This window comes from Salvelinus fontinalis, chromosome 29 (assembly GCF_029448725.1).
Source record: "Salvelinus fontinalis isolate EN_2023a chromosome 29, ASM2944872v1, whole genome shotgun sequence".
NCBI lineage: Eukaryota > Metazoa > Chordata > Actinopteri > Salmoniformes > Salmonidae > Salvelinus > Salvelinus fontinalis.
Window position 1 is genome coordinate 4,952,262 of NC_074693.1, and position 19,752 is coordinate 4,972,013.

A 19,752-nucleotide genomic window follows, 5' to 3' on the forward strand; every position below is an offset into this window, starting at 1 on the left:
CAGAACCCCTCTACTACAGCCCCGGATGGGTCTGGCAGAACCCCTCTACTACAGCCCCGGATGGGTCTGGCAGAACCCCTCTACTACAGCCCCGGATGGGTCTGGCAGAACCCCTCTACTACAGCCCCGGACGGGTCTGGCAGAACCCCTCTACTACAGCCCCGGACGGGTCTGGCAGAACCCCTCTACTACAGCCCCGGACGGGTCTGGCAGAACCCCTCTACTACAGCCCCGGACGGGTCTGGCAGAACCCCTCTACTACAGCCCCGGACGGGTCTGGCAGAACCCCTCTACTACAGCCCCGGACGGGTCTGGCAGAACCCCTCTACTACAGCCCCGGACGGGTCTGGCAGAACCCCTCTACTACAGCCCCGGACGGGTCTGGCAGAACCCCTCTACTACAGCCCCGGACGGGTCTGGCAGAACCCCTCTACTACAGCCCCGGACGGGTCTGGCAGAACCCCTCTACTACAGCCCCGGACGGGTCTGGCAGAACCCCTCTACTACAGCCCCGGACGGGTCTGGCAGAACCCCTCTACTACAGCCCCGGACGGGTCTGGCAGAACCCCTCTACTACAGCCCCGGACGGGTCTGGCAGAACCCCTCTACTACAGCCCCGGACGGGTCTGGCAGAACCCCTCTACTACAGCCGCGGATGGGTCTGGCAGAACCCCTCTACTACAGCCCCGGATGGGTCTGGCAGAACCCCTCTACTACAGCCCCTGATGGGTCTGGCAGAACCCTCTACTACAGCCCCGGTCTGGCAGAACCCCTCTACTACAGCCCCGGAGGGGTCTGGCTGAACCCCTCTACTACAGCCCTGGAGGGGTCTGGCTGAACCCCTCTACTACAGCCCCGGATGGGTCTGGCAGAACCCCTCTACTACAGCCCCGGATGGGTCTGGCAGAACCCCTCTACTACAGCCCCGGATGGGTCTGGCAGAACCCCTCTACTACAGCCCCGGATGGGTCTGGCAGAACCCCTCTACTACAGCCCCGGATGGGTCTGGCAGAACCCCTCTACTACAGCCCCGGATGGGTCTGGCAGAACCCCTCTACTACAGCCCCGGAGGGGTCTGGCAGAACCCCTCTACTACAGCCCCGGAGGGGTCTGGCAGAACCCCTCTACTACAGCCCCGGATGGGTCTGGCAGAACTCCTCTACTACAGCCCCGGACGGGTCTGGCAGAACCCCTCTACTACAGCCCCGGACGGGTCTGGCAGAACCCCTCTACTACAGCCCCGGACGGGTCTGGCAGAACCCCTCTACTACAGCCCCGGACGGGTCTGGCAGAACCCCTCTACTACAGCCCCGGACGGGTCTGGCAGAACCCCTCTACTACAGCCCCGGATGGGTCTGGCAGAACCCCTCTACTACAGCCCCGGATGGGTCTGGCAGAACCCCTCTACTACAGCCCCGGATGGGTCTGGCAGAACCCCTCTACTACAGCCGCGGATGGGTCTGGCAGAACCCCTCTACTACAGCCCCGGATGGGTATGGCAGAACCCCTCTACTACAGCCCCTGATGGGTCTGGCAGAACCCTCTACTACAGCCCCGGTCTGGCAGAACCCCTCTACTACAGCCCCGGAGGGGTCTGGCTGAACCCCTCTACTACAGCCCCGGATGGGTCTGGCAGAACCCCTCTACTACAGCCGCGGATGGGTCTGGCAGAACCCCTCTACTACAGCCCCGGATGGGTCTGGCAGAACCCCTCTACTACAGCCCCTGATGGGTCTGGCAGAACCCTCTACTACAGCCCCGGTCTGGCAGAACCCCTCTACTACAGCCCCGGAGGGGTCTGGCTGAACCCCTCTACTACAGCCCCGGAGGGGTCTGGCTGAACCCCTCTACTACATCCCCGGATGGGTCTGGCAGAACCCCTCTACTACAACCCCGGTCTGGCAGAACCCTCTACTACAGCCCCGGTCTGGCAGAACCCCTCTACTACAGCCCCGGTCTGGCAGAACCCCTCTACTACAGCCCCGGTCTGGCAGAACCCCTCTACTACAGCCCCGGTCTGGCAGAACCCCTCTACTACAGCCCCGGATGGGTCTGGCAGAACCCCTCTACTACAGCCCCGGATGGGTCTGGCAGAACCCTCTACTACAGCCCCGGATGGGTCAGGCAGAACCCCTCTACTACAGCCCCGGTCTACCAGAACCCTCTACTACAGCCCCGGTCTGGCAGAACCCCTCTACTACAGCCCCGGATGAGTCTGGCAGAACCCCTCTACTACAGCCCCGAATGAGTCTGGCAGAACCCCTCTACTACAGCCCCGGATGAGTCTGGCAGAACCCCTCTACTACAGCCCCGGATGGGTCTGGCAGAACCCCTCTACTACAGCCCCGGATGGGTCTGGCAGAACCCCTCTACTACAGCCCCGGATGGGTCTGGCAGAACCCCTCTACTACAGCCCCGGATGGGTCTGGCAGAACCCCTCTACTACAGCCCCGGATGGGTCTGGCAGAACCCTCTACTACAGCCCCGGATGGGTCTGGCAGAACCCTCTACTACAGCCCCGGATGGGTCTGGCAGAACCCCTCTACTACAGCCCCGGATGGGTCTGGCAGAACCCCTCTACTACAGCCCCGGATGGGTCTGGCAGAACCCTCTACTACAGCCCCGGATGGGTCTGGCAGAACCCTCTACTACAGCCCCGGATGGGTCTGGCAGAACCCTCTACTACAGCCCCGGATGGGTCTGGCAGAACCCCTCTACTACAGCCCCGGATGAGTCTGGCAGAACCCCTCTACTACAGCCCCGAATGAGTCTGGCAGAACCCCTCTACTACAGCCCCGGATGGGTCTGGCAGAACCCTCTACTACAGCCCCGGATGGGTCTGGCAGAACCCTCTACTACAGCCCCGGATGGGTCAGGCAGAACCCCTCTACTACAGCCCCGGTCTGGCAGTACCCTCTACTACAGCCCCGGTCTGGCAGAACCCCTCTACTACAGCCCCGGTCTGGCAGAACCCCTCTACTACAGCCCCGGTCTGGCAGAACCCCTCTACTACAGCCCCGAATGAGTCTGGCAGAACCCCTCTACTACAGCCCCGGATGAGTCTGGCAGAACCCCTCTACTACAGCCCCGGATGGGTCTGGCAGAACCCCTCTACTACAGCCCCGGATGGGTCTGGCAGAACCCTCTACTACAGCCCCGGATGGGTCTGGCAGAACCCTCTACTACAGCCCCGGATGGGTCTGGCAGAACCCCTCTACTACAGCCCCGGATGGGTCTGGCAGAACCCCTCTACTACAGCCCCGGATGGGTCTGGCAGAACCCCTCTACTACAGCCCCGGATGGGTCTGGCAGAACCCCTCTACTACAGCCCCGGATGAGTCTGGCAGAACCCTCTACTACAGCCCCGGTCTGGCAGAACCCTCTACTACATCCCCGGAAGGGTCTGGCAGAACCCTCTACTACAGCCCCGGTCTGGCAGAACCCTCTACTACAGCCCCGGTCTGGCAGAACCCTCTACTACAGCCCCGGTCTGGCAGAACCCTCTACTACAGCCCCGGTCTGGCAGAACCCCTCTACTACAGCCCCGGATGGGTCTGGCAGAACCCCTCTACTACAGCCCGGGATGGGTCTGGCAGAACCCCTCTACTACAGCCCCGGATGGGTCTGGCAGAACCCTCTACTACAGCCCCGGTCTGGCAGAACCCCTCTACTACAGCCCCGGATGGGTATGGCAGAACCCTCTACTACAGCCCCGGATGGGTCTGGCAGAACCCTCTACTACAGCCCCGGATGGGTCTGGCAGAACCCTCTACTACAACCCCGGATGGGTCTGGCAGAACCCTCTACTACAGCCCCGGATGGGTCTGGCAGAACCCCTCTACTACAGCCCCGGTCTGGCAGAACCCTCTATTACAGTCCCGGTCTGGCAGAACCCTCTACTACAGCCCCGGATGGGTCTGGCAGAACCCCTCTACTACAGCCCCGGATAGGTCTGGCAGAACCCTCTATTACAGCCCCGGTCTGGCAGAACCCCTCTACTACAGCCCCGGATAGGTCTGGCAGAACCCCTCTATTACAGTCCCGGTCTGGCAGAACCCCTCTACTACAGCCCCGGATGGGTCTGGCAGAACCCCTCTACTACAGCCCCGGATAGGTCTGGCAGAACCCCTCTACTACAGCCCCGGTCTGGCAGAACCCCTCTACTACAGCCCCGGATAGGTCTGGCAGAACCCTCTACTACAGCCCCGGATGGGTCTGGCAGAACCCCTCTACTACAGCCCCGGATAGGTCTGGCAGAACCTCTACTACAGCCCCGGATGGGTCTAGCAGAACCCTCTACTACAGCCCCGGTCTGGCAGAACCCCTCTACTACAGCCCCGGTCTGGCAGAACCCCTCTACTACATCCCCGGTCTGGCAGAACCCCTCTACTACAGCCCCGGTCTGGCAGAACCCCTCTACTACAGCCCCTGATGGGTCTGGCAGAACCCTCTACTACAGCCCCGGTCTAGCAGAACCCTCTACTACAGCCCCGGATGGGTCTGGCAGAACCCCTCTAGTACAGCCCCGGATGGGTCTGGCAGAACCCCTCTACTACAGCCGCGGATGGGTCTGGCAGAACCCCTCTACTACAGCCGCGGATGGGTCTGGCAGAACCCCTCTACTACAGCCCCGGATGGGTCTGGCAGAACCCCTCTACTACAGCCCCTGATGGGTCTGGCAGAACCCTCTACTACAGCCCCGGTCTGGCAGAACCCCTCTACTACAGCCCCGGAGGGGTCTGGCTGAACCCCTCTACTACAGCCCCGGAGGGGTCTGGCAGAACCCCTCTACTACAGCCCCGGATGGGTCTGGCAGAACCCCTCTACTACAGCCCCGGATGGGTCTGGCAGAACCCCTCTACTACAGCCCCGGATGGGTCTGGCAGAACCCCTCTACTACAGCCCCGGATGGGTCTGGCAGAACCCCTCTACTACAGCCCCGGATGGGTCTGGCAGAACCCCTCTACTACAGCCCCGGATGGGTCTGGCAGAACCCCTCTACTACAGCCCCGGATGGGTCTGGCAGAACCCCTCTACTACAGCCCCGGATGGGTCTGGCAGAACCCCTCTACTACAGCCCCAGTCTGGCAGAACCCCTCTACTACAGCCCCGGAGGGGTCTGGCAGAACCCCTCTACTACAGCCCCGGATGGGTCTGGCAGAACCCCTCTACTACAGCCCCGGATGGGTCTGGCAGAACCCCTCTACTACAGCCCCGGATGGGTCTGGCAGAACCCCTCTACTACAGCCCCGGATGGGTCTGGCAGAACCCCTCTACTACAGCCCAGGATGGGTCTGGCAGAACCCCTCTACTACAGCCCCGGATGGGTCTGGCAGAACCCCTCTACTACAGCCCCGGATGGGTCTGGCAGAACCCCTCTACTACAGCCCCGGATGGGTCTGGCAGAACCCCTCTACTACAGCCCCGGATGGGTCTGGCAGAACCCCTCTACTACAGCCCCGGATGGGTCTGGCAGAACCCCTCTACTACAGCCCCGGATGGGTCTGGCAGAACCCCTCTACTACAGCCCCGGACGGGTCTGGCAGAACCCCTCTACTACAGCCCCGGACGGGTCTGGCAGAACCCCTCTACTACAGCCCCGGACGGGTCTGGCAGAACCCCTCTACTACAGCCCCGGACGGGTCTGGCAGAACCCCTCTACTACAGCCCCGGACGGGTCTGGCAGAACCCCTCTACTACAGCCCCGGACGGGTCTGGCAGAACCCCTCTACTACAGCCCCGGACGGGTCTGGCAGAACCCCTCTACTACAGCCCCGGACGGGTCTGGCAGAACCCCTCTACTACAGCCCCGGACGGGTCTGGCAGAACCCCTCTACTACAGCCCCGGACGGGTCTGGCAGAACCCCTCTACTACAGCCCCGGACGGGTCTGGCAGAACCCCTCTACTACAGCCCCGGACGGGTCTGGCAGAACCCCTCTACTACAGCCCCGGACGGGTCTGGCAGAACCCCTCTACTACAGCCCCGGACGGGTCTGGCAGAACCCCTCTACTACAGCCCCGGACGGGTCTGGCAGAACCCCTCTACTACAGCCGCGGATGGGTCTGGCAGAACCCCTCTACTACAGCCCCGGATGGGTCTGGCAGAACCCCTCTACTACAGCCCCTGATGGGTCTGGCAGAACCCTCTACTACAGCCCCGGTCTGGCAGAACCCCTCTACTACAGCCCCGGAGGGGTCTGGCTGAACCCCTCTACTACAGCCCCGGATGGGTCTGGCAGAACCCCTCTACTACAGCCGCGGATGGGTCTGGCAGAACCCCTCTACTACAGCCCCGGATGGGTCTGGCAGAACCCCTCTACTACAGCCCCTGATGGGTCTGGCAGAACCCTCTACTACAGCCCCGGTCTGGCAGAACCCCTCTACTACAGCCCCGGAGGGGTCTGGCTGAACCCCTCTACTACAGCCCCGGAGGGGTCTGGCTGAACCCCTCTACTACATCCCCGGATGGGTCTGGCAGAACCCCTCTACTACAACCCCGGTCTGGCAGAACCCTCTACTACAGCCCCGGTCTGGCAGAACCCCTCTACTACAGCCCCGGTCTGGCAGAACCCCTCTACTACAGCCCCGGTCTGGCAGAACCCCTCTACTACAGCCCCGGTCTGGCAGAACCCCTCTACTACAGCACCTGATGGGTCTGGCAGAACCCTCTACTACAGCCCCGGTCTAGCAGAACCCTCTACTACAGCCCCGGTCTGGCAGAACCCCTCTACTACAGCCCCGGAGGGGTCTGGCAGAACCCCTCTACTACAGCCCCGGATGGGTCTGGCAGAACCCCTCTACTACAGCCCCGGATGGGTCTGGCAGAACCCCTCTACTACAGCCCCGGATGGGTCTGGCAGAACCCCTCTACTACAGCCCCGGATGGGTCTGGCAGAACCCCTCTACTACAGCCCCGGATGGGTCTGGCAGAACCCCTCTACTACAGCCCCGGATGGGTCTGGCAGAACCCCTCTACTACAGCCCCGGATGGGTCTGGCAGAACCCCTCTACTACAGTCCCGGATGGGTCTGGCAGAACCCCTCTACTACAGCCCCGGATGGGTCTGGCAGAACACCTCTACTACAGCCCCGGATGGGTCTGGCAGAACCCCTCTACTACAGCCCCGAATGGGTCTGGCAGAACCCCTCTAGTACAGCCCCGGATGGGTCTGGCAGAACCCCTCTACTACAGCCGCGGATGGGTCTGGCAGAACCCCTCTACTACAGCCCCGGATGGGTCTGGCAGAACCCCTCTACTACAGCCCCTGATGGGTCTGGCAGAACCCTCTACTACAGCCCCGGTCTGGCAGAACCCCTCTACTACAGCCCCGGAGGGGTCTGGCTGAACCCCTCTACTACAGCCCCGGATGGGTCTGGCAGAACCCCTCTACTACAGCCCCGGATGGGTCTGGCAGAACCCCTCTACTACAGCCCCGGATGGGTCTGGCAGAACCCCTCTACTACAGCCCCGGATGGGTCTGGCAGAACCCCTCTACTACAGCCCCGGATGGGTCTGGCAGAACCCCTCTACTACAGCCCCGGATGGGTCTGGCAGAACCCCTCTACTACAGCCCCGGATGGGTCTGGCAGAACCCCTCTACTACAGCCCCGGATGGGTCTGGCAGAACCCCTCTACTACAGCCCCGGTCTGGCAGAACCCTCTACTACAGCCCCGGATGAGTCTGGCAGAACCCCTCTACTACAGCCCCGGATGAGTCTGGCAGAACCCCTCTACTACAGCCCCGGATGAGTCTGGCAGAACCCCTCTACTACAGCCCCGGATGAGTCTGGCAGAACCCCTCTACTACAGCCCCGGATGAGTCTGGCAGAACCCCTCTACTACAGCCCCGGATGAGTCTGGCAGAACCCCTCTACTACATCCCCGGATGGGTCTGGCAGAACCCCTCTACTACAGCCCCGGATGGGTCTGGCAGAACCCCTCTACTACAGCCCCGGATGGGTCTGGCAGAACCCCTCTACTACAGCCCCGGATGAGTCTGGCAGAACCCCTCTACTACAGCCCCGGATGGGTCTGGCAGAACCCCTCTACTACAGCCCCGGATGGGTCTGGCAGAACCCCTCTACTACAGCCCCGGATGGGTCTGGCAGAACCCCTCTACTAAAGCCCCGGATGGTTCTGGCAGAACCCTCTACTACAGCCCCGGATGGGTCTGGCAGAACCCCTCTACTACAGCCCCGGATGGGTCTGGCAGAACCCTCTACTACAGCCCCGGATGGGTCTGGCAGAACCCCTCTACTACAGCCCCGGATGGGTCTGGCAGAACCCCTCTACTACAGCCCCGGATGGGTCTGGCAGAACCCCTCTACTACAGCCCCGGATGGGTCTGGCAGAACCCCTCTACTACAGCCCCGGATGGGTCTGGCAGAACCCTCTACTACAGCCCCGGATGGGTCAGGCAGAACCCCTCTACTACAGCCCCGGTCTGGCAGAACCCTCTACTACAGCCCCGGTCTGGCAGAACCCCTCTACTACAGCCCCGGATGAGTCTGGCAGAACCCCTCTACTACAGCCCCGAATGAGTCTGGCAGAACCCCTCTACTACAGCCCCGGATGAGTCTGGCAGAACCCCTCTACTACAGCCCCGGATGGGTCTGGCAGAACCCCTCTACTACAGCCCCGGATGGGTCTGGCAGAACCCCTCTACTACAGCCCCGGATGGGTCTGGCAGAACCCCTCTACTACAGCCCCGGATGGGTCTGGCAGAACCCCTCTACTACAGCCCCGGATGGGTCTGGCAGAACCCTCTACTACAGCCCCGGATGGGTCTGGCAGAACCCTCTACTACAGCCCCGGATGGGTCTGGCAGAACCCCTCTACTACAGCCCCGGATGGGTCTGGCAGAACCCCTCTACTACAGCCCCGGATGGGTCTGGCAGAACCCTCTACTACAGCCCCGGATGGGTCTGGCAGAACCCTCTACTACAGCCCCGGATGGGTCTGGCAGAACCCTCTACTACAGCCCCGGATGGGTCTGGCAGAACCCCTCTACTACAGCCCCGGATGAGTCTGGCAGAACCCCTCTACTACAGCCCCGAATGAGTCTGGCAGAACCCCTCTACTACAGCCCCGGATGGGTCTGGCAGAACCCTCTACTACAGCCCCGGATGGGTCTGGCAGAACCCTCTACTACAGCCCCGGATGGGTCAGGCAGAACCCCTCTACTACAGCCCCGGTCTGGCAGAACCCTCTACTACAGCCCCGGTCTGGCAGAACCCCTCTACTACAGCCCCGGTCTGGCAGAACCCCTCTACTACAGCCCCGGTCTGGCAGAACCCCTCTACTACAGCCCCGAATGAGTCTGGCAGAACCCCTCTACTACAGCCCCGGATGAGTCTGGCAGAACCCCTCTACTACAGCCCCGGATGGGTCTGGCAGAACCCCTCTACTACAGCCCCGGATGGGTCTGGCAGAACCCTCTACTACAGCCCCGGATGGGTCTGGCAGAACCCTCTACTACAGCCCCGGATGGGTCTGGCAGAACCCCTCTACTACAGCCCCGGATGGGTCTGGCAGAACCCCTCTACTACAGCCCCGGATGGGTCTGGCAGAACCCCTCTACTACAGCCCCGGATGGGTCTGGCAGAACCCCTCTACTACAGCCCCGGATGGGTCTGGCAGAACCCCTCTACTACAGCCCCGGATGGGTCTGGCAGAACCCCTCTACTACAGCCCCGGATGAGTCTGGCAGAACCCTCTACTACAGCCCCGGTCTGGCAGAACCCCTCTACTACAGCCCCGGATGAGTCTGGCAGAACCCCTCTACTACAGCCCCGGATGGGTCTGGCAGAACCCCTCTACTACAGCCCCGGATGGGTCTGGCAGAACCCCTCTACTACGGGTCAGGCAGAACCCCTCTACTACAGCCCCGGATGGGTCTGGCAGAACCCCTCTACTACAGCCCCGGATGAGTCTGGCAGAACCCCTCTACTACAGCCCCGGATGGGTCTGGCAGAACCCCTCTACTACAGCCCCGGATGGGTCTGGCAGAACCCCTCTACTACAGCCCCGGATGGGTCTGGCAGAACCCTCTAATACAGCCCCGGATGGGTCTGGCAGAACCCTCTAATACAGCCCCGGATGGGTCTGGCAGAACCCCTCTACTACATCCCCGGATGGGTCTGGCAGAACCCCTCTACTACATCCCCGGATGGGTCTGGCAGAACCCCTCTACTACATCCCCGGATGGGTCTGGCAGAACCCCTCTACTACAGCCCCGGATGGGTCTGGAAGAACCCCTCTACTACAGCCCCGGATGGGTCTGGCAGAACCCCTCTACTACAGCCCCGGATGGGTCTGGCAGAACCCCTCTACTACAGCCCCGGATGGGTCTGGCAGAACCCCTCTACTACAGCCCCGGATGGGTCTGGCAGAACCCCTCTACTACAGCCCCGGATGGGTCTGGCAGAACCCCTCTACTACAGCCCCGGATGGGTCTGGCAGAACCACTCTACTACAGCCCCGGATGGGTCTGGCAGAATCCCTCTACTACATCCCCGGATGGGTCTGGCAGAACCCCTCTACTACATCCCCGGATGGGTCTGGCAGAACCCCTCTACTACATCCCCGGATGGGTCTGGCAGAACCCTCTACTACAACCCCGGATGAGTCTGGCAGAACCCCTCTACTACAACCCCGGATGGGTCTGGCAGAACCCTCTACTACAGCCCCGGATGAGTCTGGAAAAACCATTCATAAACGTCAATATCCTGCAGGCAGGGTTGAATCTGCCTGGCTGAGAGGCAGTGTGGTCAGAATGAGCGATCTCACCTGGCCTAATCACTCAGTTCTGTATCTGCCTGGCTGGGAGGCAATGTGGGTCGCCTGGCAACCAGAGCGCCAAACACATGCGGAAATACAATTCTGTAGTATGCCTGGGAATTTCTGTAGTATGTCTGGGAAGGCCAATATATTTTCTTAAATATTTTTTATTTTAACATTTAACAATTTTCTGTTCCCCTCTCAAGTACTTTTCAAGTACCAACTTAAGAAAATGTCAGATTTTCAAGGTATTCCAGTACTTGAATTTCAGTATGCCAAATTCAAATACTTTAAGCACCTCGAGCGAATCCTGGTGTCTAGCTATCTGCCGACAGGACTGTCTGCCGACGAACGTTGTTCATTAGTATTTTTCATCAGCAGTCACGGTTAGAGGATGAGGCAGTCTGGGCTCACAGAAAGGACTGGTCACCCACACCCTGACCTCTGACCTCTAGTCTATTCACACAGAGGTTGACTTCGGCATCTATTCACCAGCCACAGAGTGACAGCAGAGAGGTCGGGACACAGAGCTAAGACTAGGTTTGGTAAACTTGTTGTTTAATGGTTCCCAGATAGATTCTATAATGACTCCTGGACTGTGACAATATTCTGTTCCAAGATATTCAAATACATTGTTTTTTTTTGTGGGACTTACAGCCAATCAGAACAGCAGTTGCCATGGTAGCCACGGTGCTGGGGGCATCGCTCAGGTTCAACATGTGACCCGACAGTCCATTCAGCTCGTCCACAGCATACTTAAACATGAAGGGTACCATCACGTTGGTCATCTAGAGAGCAAAGGGGAGAGAGAGATGTGAAATCATTAATTTCCACTCTGATGGTAGAAGCTAGGTGCAATACGGCTGGGCTGTGTGTGGGCTTGTATTACTATCCTGATGGGGACCGGAGATGCCTAAAAGTCAGGATAGTAAAACAAGGAAAAGTCAATATTCCACAGGTAAGCTAACGGTTCCAGAAATAAGGAACGCAGTCAGACTCTATAGACCTCCAGATCTACATGAATGACTGGCAAACATACCCACCACCTCCGGTTATATTGGGTAACTACCAACCAAAACATTTTATTCAATATATATATATATTTAAAATAAATATTCAATGAATGTTACAGGAAACACACTCAGGTACCAAATTACTACAAGACAAAACAGCTCAATCAAGCCTGATGGTGGTGTTAGTAGGAAACGCAAAGACTTTTTATTTTAAATATGGAAACACACTTTTAAAAGGAAGTGGAACGAGGTAATGTCTTAGTGTGGGAAAGAATACATTACCTTACCTTGTATGCGGTAAAAACACAGTATTATGGGAGCACCTCCTCTAAGAGTATGAATCAGGCTGTCTGAGAAGGTTTGAATCTTAGGCTACCTGCCTACACATTGTTGAGGAGCTTGGAGGTTACTACGGTGTTGAACGCTGAGCTGTAGTCAATGAACAGCATTCTTACATAGGTATTCCACGTGTCCCAGATGGGTTAGGGGCAGTGTGGAGTATTATTCTGTCATCTGTGGATCTGTAGGGGCGGTATTACATTTTACATTTAAGTCATTTAGCAGACGCTCTTATCCAGAGCGACTTACAAATTGGTATGCAGATTGGAGTGGGTCCAGGGTTTCTGGGATGATGGTGTTGATGTGAGCCATGACCAGCCTTTCATGGCTATAGGATGTAAAATGTGCTACGGGCGATAGTCAATTAGGAAGGTCACCTTGGCATTCTTGGGCACGGGGACTATGGTGGTCTGCTTGAAACATGTAGGTATTACAGACTGGGTCATGGATAGTTTGAGAATGTCTGTGAAGAGACATGTCCTGGTATTCTGTCTGGCCTTGCGAATATTAACCTGTTCAAAAGATCTTATGCACATCGGCTACGGCGCCGAGACCACACAGTAGTCTGGAACAGCTGGCGCTATCATGCATGGTTCAGTGTTGCTTGCCTCAAAGGCATTTAGCTGGTAGGACATCTCGTTGTGTGGTTTCCCCTTTGTAATCCATGATAGTTTGCAGTCAGTCGTTGAGTGTCAGAGCCAGTGTAGTAGGATTCGATCTTAGTCCTATATTGAAGCTTTGCCTGTTTGTTTGATGGCTCGTCTCTCTTTCTAAAATCGGGCAATACAGCCCAATAGTCAATGAATGAATGATACAGGTTACATTTTCCAGCTTTAACCTTCATCACAATAGGGGCTGAGTGTTTACAATACTGTCCCTCTGGGCTCCTGGAACTAACCTAACCACTGCTGCCTAGACAACTGAAATACAAAACAGCCAAACCATGACTACTGCTACAATAACCTCGCCCTGGGCTATTGCATACAGTACTTAAGCCTGCGATATCAACAATTCAAAGTTGGCCTTTGTGGGTGTGATCCAAGAATTATATGGGAGTGACCTTACCGAGTATTTACATTTTACATTTTTAGTCATTTAGCAGACGCTCTTATCCAGAGCGACTTACAGTAGAGTGCATACATTTTATTATATTTTACATACTGAGACAAGGATATCCCTACCGGCCAAACCCTCCCTAACCCGGACGACGCTATGCCAATTGTGCGTCGCCCCACGGACCTCCCAGGTTGCGGCCGGCTGCGACAGAGCCTGGGCGCGAACCCAGCCCAGCCTGGGGCACGAACCCAGAGACTCTGGTGGCGCAGCTAGCACTGCGATGCAGTGGCCTAGACCACTGCGCCACCCGGGAGGCTGGTAATTTAAAGGTAATTTAAGCAAATCACATGTCTGCGAGGAGTGGCTCCAAATGGAAGCAAGACACATATAGGGGGGGGGGGGGGGGGTTAGGGGAAAGTGCCGTGAGAGATGATTGGTTGGAAGATTAAGCCGATGCACTGGGAGCATCTCCTTGTCTTTCTATTGGCTAATGAAGGACACGTTGGACGAGTTGGTCCACCAGACTCGTTGCGTATTTGGGAGGAAGTGTCTGGTAACAAGATTACTGGTACGATGGATGGGGTCTTTTCCAATTATAAAACTGAAGATAATCCTTGTTTAACACACCAATCTAGACATCTGGTGAAATAGACTGAGGTAGAGATAAAGACATAGACAGAGAGATGGGGATACTCTGTGCTGGCCCTCAGGCTATGGCAGGACAGGGGAATCGAGCAGATACAGATACATACACTAATATAAGCTTGAAAACCAGACAGACGACACAGTAATACATTGGAGGATTTAGAGAGCATATTAAAAGGAGAACACTGATACCAGGAGTCATGCAGTGGCAGGATGGGTGTGAGTGCTGTTATAACAACAACTCTTAGTTAACTTCTAGTTATAAACAGTGGCGTAACACGCGCCCCTGCAGCCCCCGTCAGTATGTCTAAATACCCCAGTACCGCCCAATATCCCGGTACGGCACCGCCCAATAGCCCGGCACGGCACCGCCCAATAGCCCGGCACGGTACCGCCCAATATCCCGGTACGGCACCGCCCAATAGCCCGGCACGGTACCGCCCAATACCCCGGTACGGCACCGCCCAATAGCCCGGTACGGCACCGCCCAATAGCCCGGTACGGCACCGCCCAATAGCCCGGTACGGCACCGCCCAATAGCCCGGTACGGCACCGCCCAATAGCCCGGTACGGTACCGCCCAATACCCCGGTACGGCACCGCCCAATAGCCCGGTACGGCACCGCCCAATAGCCCGGCACGGCACCGCCCAATATCCCGGCACGGCACCGCCCAATATCCCGGCACGGCACCGCCCAATATCCCGGCACAGTACCGCCCAAGCCAGGTTTCACTCAGCCTACAGTGCTTATAGAAAGTCAACCATGGGATTTATTCACATTTTATTACAAATAGGATTCAAATGGAATTGAATTGTAAATTTGTTCAACGATCTGCATGAGCTGGCGCCAACCCAGAGAAAATGATTTAGTGTAAGAGGTGCTGACTAACGCAGAATAAACTGGAAGCTATAAAAACAAAGAGAGAGTCACTCTTTCCACATGTATAACCTCCCAGTAATTTATTGGGTCAAAAAATCTATGTTTCAGCATCACTGTGCCTTCTTCCAATGATCTACACAAAATACTCTGTCAAAGTAAAAAAATAAATAATGAAAACAGTAATATATCTTCATTGCATAAGTATTCAGCTCCCTGAGTCAATACATGTTAGAAACACATCCAATAGGGATTCTAGCTGGGAGTCTTCTCTTCAGCTCCCTGAGTCAATACATGTTAGAGCCAGATCTAATAGGGATTCTAGCTGGGAGTCTTCTCTTCAGCTCCCTGAGTCAATACATGTTAGAGCCAGATCTAATAGCGATTCCAGCTGGGAGTCTTCTCTTCAGCTCCCTGAGTCAATACATGTTAGAAACACATCCAATAGGGATTCTAGCTGGGAGTCTTCTCTTCAGCTCCCTGAGTCAATACATGTTAGAGCCAGATCTAATAGCGATTCCAGCTGGGAGTCTTCTCTTCAGCTCCCTGAGTCAATACATGTTAGAGCCAGATCTAATAGGGATTCTAGCTGGGAGTCTTCTCTTCAGCTCCCTGAGTCAATACATGTTAGAAACACATCCAATAGGGATTCTAGCTGGGAGTCTTCTCTTCAGCTCCCTGAGTCAATACATGTTAGAGCCAGATCTAATAGGGATTCTAGCTGGGAGTCTTCTCTTCAGCTCCCTGAGTCAATACATGTTAGAGCCAGATCTAATAGGGATTCTAGCTGGGAGTCTTCTTGGTTAACTCTCATGAGAGCGTTGCCTGGATTCTGCTAAATGTTCCCATTAATGATTTTTTTATCTTAAAGTTCTTTCAAGGTGTTGGGGATTATGGCTAGACAACCATTTTCAAGTCTTGACGTAGATCTTCGAGCAGATTTAAGTAAAAAAAAACTAACTTGGCCACTCGAGCATTCACTGTCTTCTTGGTAAGCAACTCCGGTGTAGATTTGGCATTGTGTTTTAGGTTATTGTCCTGCTGAAAGGTGAATTCATCTCCCAGTGTCTGGTGGAAAGCAGACTGAACCAGGTTTTACTCTAGGATTTTCCTGTGCTTAATTCCATCCCTTTCTTTTCATCCTGAAAAACTCCCCAGTCTTCTGTTAATGTCAAGAATACCAATAACCATGCTTGAAAATAATGAGGCAGTTACTCAATGATGCGTTTGATTTTCCACAAACGTTAAGGCTTTGCATTTAGGCCCAACATGTGTTGTTGTGGAACAGTATTACTTTAGTGCCTCAGTGCCTCAAACATATGAATGTTTCGGGAATATGTGTATTTTTTTCCACTCTTGTCATTTAGGTCATTATTGTGGAATCTCCACAATGCTGTTGATCCATCCTCAGTTCACCCATCACAGCCATCGAACTCTGTAGCCATTTTAAAATCACCGATGGCCTCATGGTGACATCCCTAAGCAGTTTCCTTCCTCTCCTGCAGCTCAGTCCAGTAGGGCGCGTGGTTTACAGTGTTTTCCTGTCGGCTATACAGCCGATTGCAGACTAACTTTCAGCCGGGTTACTAGAGCCGCTAGTCAGAAGGAAAAGAAGTATGCTGAGCCCTCTCCCGCTAGAATTAACCTAATGTAGCAGGCGTAAAAGAGAACACCTGAGCGTAATCGGCACATCCGGTTGAAGATGGCTGTATCCCTGAGAACCAGAAGCAGCCGGTTGAAGATGGCTGTATATCCCTGAGAACCAGAAGCAGCCGGTTGAAGATGGCTGTATCCCTGAGAACCAGAAGCAGCCGGTTGAAGATGGCTGTATCCCTGAGAACCAGAAGCAGCCGGTTAAAGATGGCTGTATCCCTGAGAACCAGAAGCAGTCGGTTGAAGATGGCTGTATCCCTGAGAACCAGAAGCAGTCGGTTAAAGATGGCTGTATCCCTGAGAACCAGAAGCAGCCGGTTGAAGATGGCTGTATATCCCTGAGAACCAGAAGCAGCCGGTTAAAGATGGCTGTATCCCTGAGAACCAGAAGCAGTCGGTTAAAGATGGCTGTATCCCTGAGAACCAGAAGCAGCCGGTTGAAGATGGCTGTATATCCCTGAGAACCAGAAGCAGCCGGTTAAAGATGGCTGTATCCCTGAGAACCAGAAGCAGCCGGTTAAAGATGGCTGTATCCCTGAGAACCAGAAGCAGCCGGTTAAAGATGGCTGTATCCCTGAGAACCAGAAGCAGCCGGTTAAAGATGGCTGTATCCCTGAGAACCAGAAGCAGCCGGTTAAAGATGGCTGTATCCCTGAGAACCAGAAGGAGCCGGTTGTTGGCAACTCCGATAAGGGTGCACTAGAACGAACAATACGCATCTTCTAGACAGGAGCCTGTCAGTCACAAAAGGTGACAGAGAAACCCTGCTGGTTTGACAGTCTGCTGTCTGTCCCGCCTCTCGGGACCTGGGTGTGTTGTGTGCACTGGGGCTGGGGTTGAATTTCTACACGGGAGGGAGAAAGCATCAATTTACACGTCCCGTATATATATAAATGGGAGTGAAAAATGTACACGTCCCATATAATGTGAGTGAATAGCCTATAATGATGAGTCCAAATCCACTTAGCCTATTGTTTTCTGGCACATTCATTTATTTTCCTTCTCGGTCCGACATTAACACTGGCCCGGGACCAGTAAAAACACATGGGGACAGAGGAGCTCGTCAGGCCAGTAACATTAACACTGACCCAGGACCAGTAAAAACACATGGGGACAGTGGAGCTCGTCAGGCCAGTAACATTAACACTGGCCCAGGACCAGTAAAAACACATGGGGACAGTGGAGCTTGTCAGGCCAGTAACATTAACACTGACCCAGGACCAGTAAAAACACATGGGGACAGTGGAGCTCGTCAGGCCAGTAACATTAACACTGACCCAGGACCAGTAAAAACACATGGGGACAGTGGAGCTCGTCAGGCCAGTAACATTAACACTGACCCAGGACCAGTAAAAACACATGGGGACAGTGGAGCTCGTCAGGCCAGTAACATTAACACTGACCCGGGACCAGTAAAAACACATGGGGACAGTGGAGCTCGTCAGGCCAGTAACATTAACACTGACCCGGGACCAGTAAAAACACATGGGGACAGTGGAGCTCGTCAGGCCAGTAACATTAACACTGACCATGGACCAGTAAAAACACATGGGGACAGTGGAGCTCGTCAGGCCAGTAACATTAACACTGACCCAGGACCAGTAAAAACACATGGGGACAGTGGAGCTCGTCAGGCCAGTAACATTAACACTGACCCAGGACCAGTAAAAACACATTTACCTGCTCTGTCTACTACTGAAAACCATTGAAGATGTAAATATCATGCTCTTTGTATTTGGAGCAATACGATTGGCCATTCATTCAAGCATCACCACGCTCCCACGAGTCACAACCTCTCTAAGCAGTCCAGGAGTTGATGCCTTATTTAACGAGGCAAGTCAGTTAAGAACAAATTCTTATTTTCATTGATGACCTAGGAACAGTGGGTCAACAACCTTGTTCAGGGGCAGAGGGACAGATTTGAACCTTGTCAACTCAGGGATTCAATCCGGCAACCTTCCAGTTACTAGTCCAACTCTCTAACCACTAGGCTACCTGCTCTAACCACTAGGCTACCTGCTCTAACCACTAGGCTACCTGTCTCTAACCACTAGGCTACCTGCTCTAACCACTAGGCTACCTGCTCTAACCACTAGGCTACCTGTCTCTAACCACTAGGCTACCTGTCTCTAACCACTAGGCTACCTGTCTCTAACCACTAGGCTACCTGCTCTAACCACTAGGCTACCCGCTGTAACCACTAGGCTACCCGCTCTAAGCACTAGGCTACCTGTCTCTAACCACTAGGCTACCTGCTCTAACCACTAGGCTACCTGTCTCTAACCACTAGGCTACCTGCTCTAACCACTAGGCTACCTGTCTCTAACCACTAGGCTACCTGCTCTAACCACTAGGCTACCCGCTGTAACCACTAGGCTACCTGTCTCTAACCACTAGGCTACCTGTCTCTAACCACTAGGCTACCTGCTCTAACCACTAGGCTACCTGTCTCTAACCACTAGGCTACCTGCTCTAACCACTAGGCTACCTGTCTCTAACCACTAGGCTACCTGCTCTAACCACTAGGCTACCTGCTCTAACCACTAGGCTACCTGTCTCTAACCACTAGTCTACCTGTCTCTAACCACTAGTCTACCTGTCTCTAACCACTAGGCTACCTGTCTCTAACCACTAGGCTACCTGTCTCTAACCACTAGGCTACCTGTCTCTAACCACTAGGCTACCTGTCTCTAACCACTAGGCTACCTGTCTCTAACCACTAGGCTACCTGTCTCTAACCACTAGGCTACCTGTCTCTAACCACTAGGCTACCTGTCTCTAACCACTAGGCTACCTGTCTCTAACCACTAGGCTACCTGTCTCTAACCACTAGGCTACCTGTCTCTAACCACTAGGCTACCTGTCTCTAACCACTAGGCTACCTGTCTCTAACCACTAGGCTACCTGTCTCTAACCACTAGGCTACCTGTCTCTAACCACTAGGCTACCTGCTCTAACCACTAGGCTACCTGCTCTAACCACTAGGCTACCTGCTCTAACCACTAGGCTACCTGCTCTAACCACTAGGCTACCTGCTCTAACCACTAGGCTACCTGCTCTAACCACTAGGCTACCTGCTAGGCTACCTGCCGCCCCATATATGGGGGACAGAGGAAGGGTTAGTCTTTCAAAAATCATGTCAACTCCTATTATTTCACCCAGTGAGTCCATGTAACTTATTTCGCCCAGAGTGAGTCCATGTAACTTATTTCGCCCAGAGTGAGTCCATGTAACTTATTTCACCCAGAGTGAGTCCATGTAACTTATTTCACCCAGAGTGAGTCCATGTAACTTATTTCACCCAGTGAGTCCATGTAACTTATTTCACCCAGAGTGAGTCCATGTAACTTATTTCACCCAGAGTGAGTCCATGTAACTTATTTCACCCA

The 19,752-nt window shown here is 55.3% G+C and overlaps 1 protein-coding gene across 1 annotated transcript in view; it reads right to left on the reverse strand.

Annotated features, from left to right (window-relative positions):
* Positions 1 to 19,752, reverse strand: part of LOC129827341 (iron-sulfur clusters transporter ABCB7, mitochondrial-like) — a 160,226-nt gene that overhangs the window by 96,546 nt on the left and 43,928 nt on the right. The window contains exon 5 of the mRNA XM_055888099.1: positions 11,436 to 11,568. Coding sequence (XP_055744074.1) covers positions 11,436 to 11,568 — 133 coding nt within the window. The remainder of the gene's footprint in view (positions 1 to 11,435; positions 11,569 to 19,752) is intronic.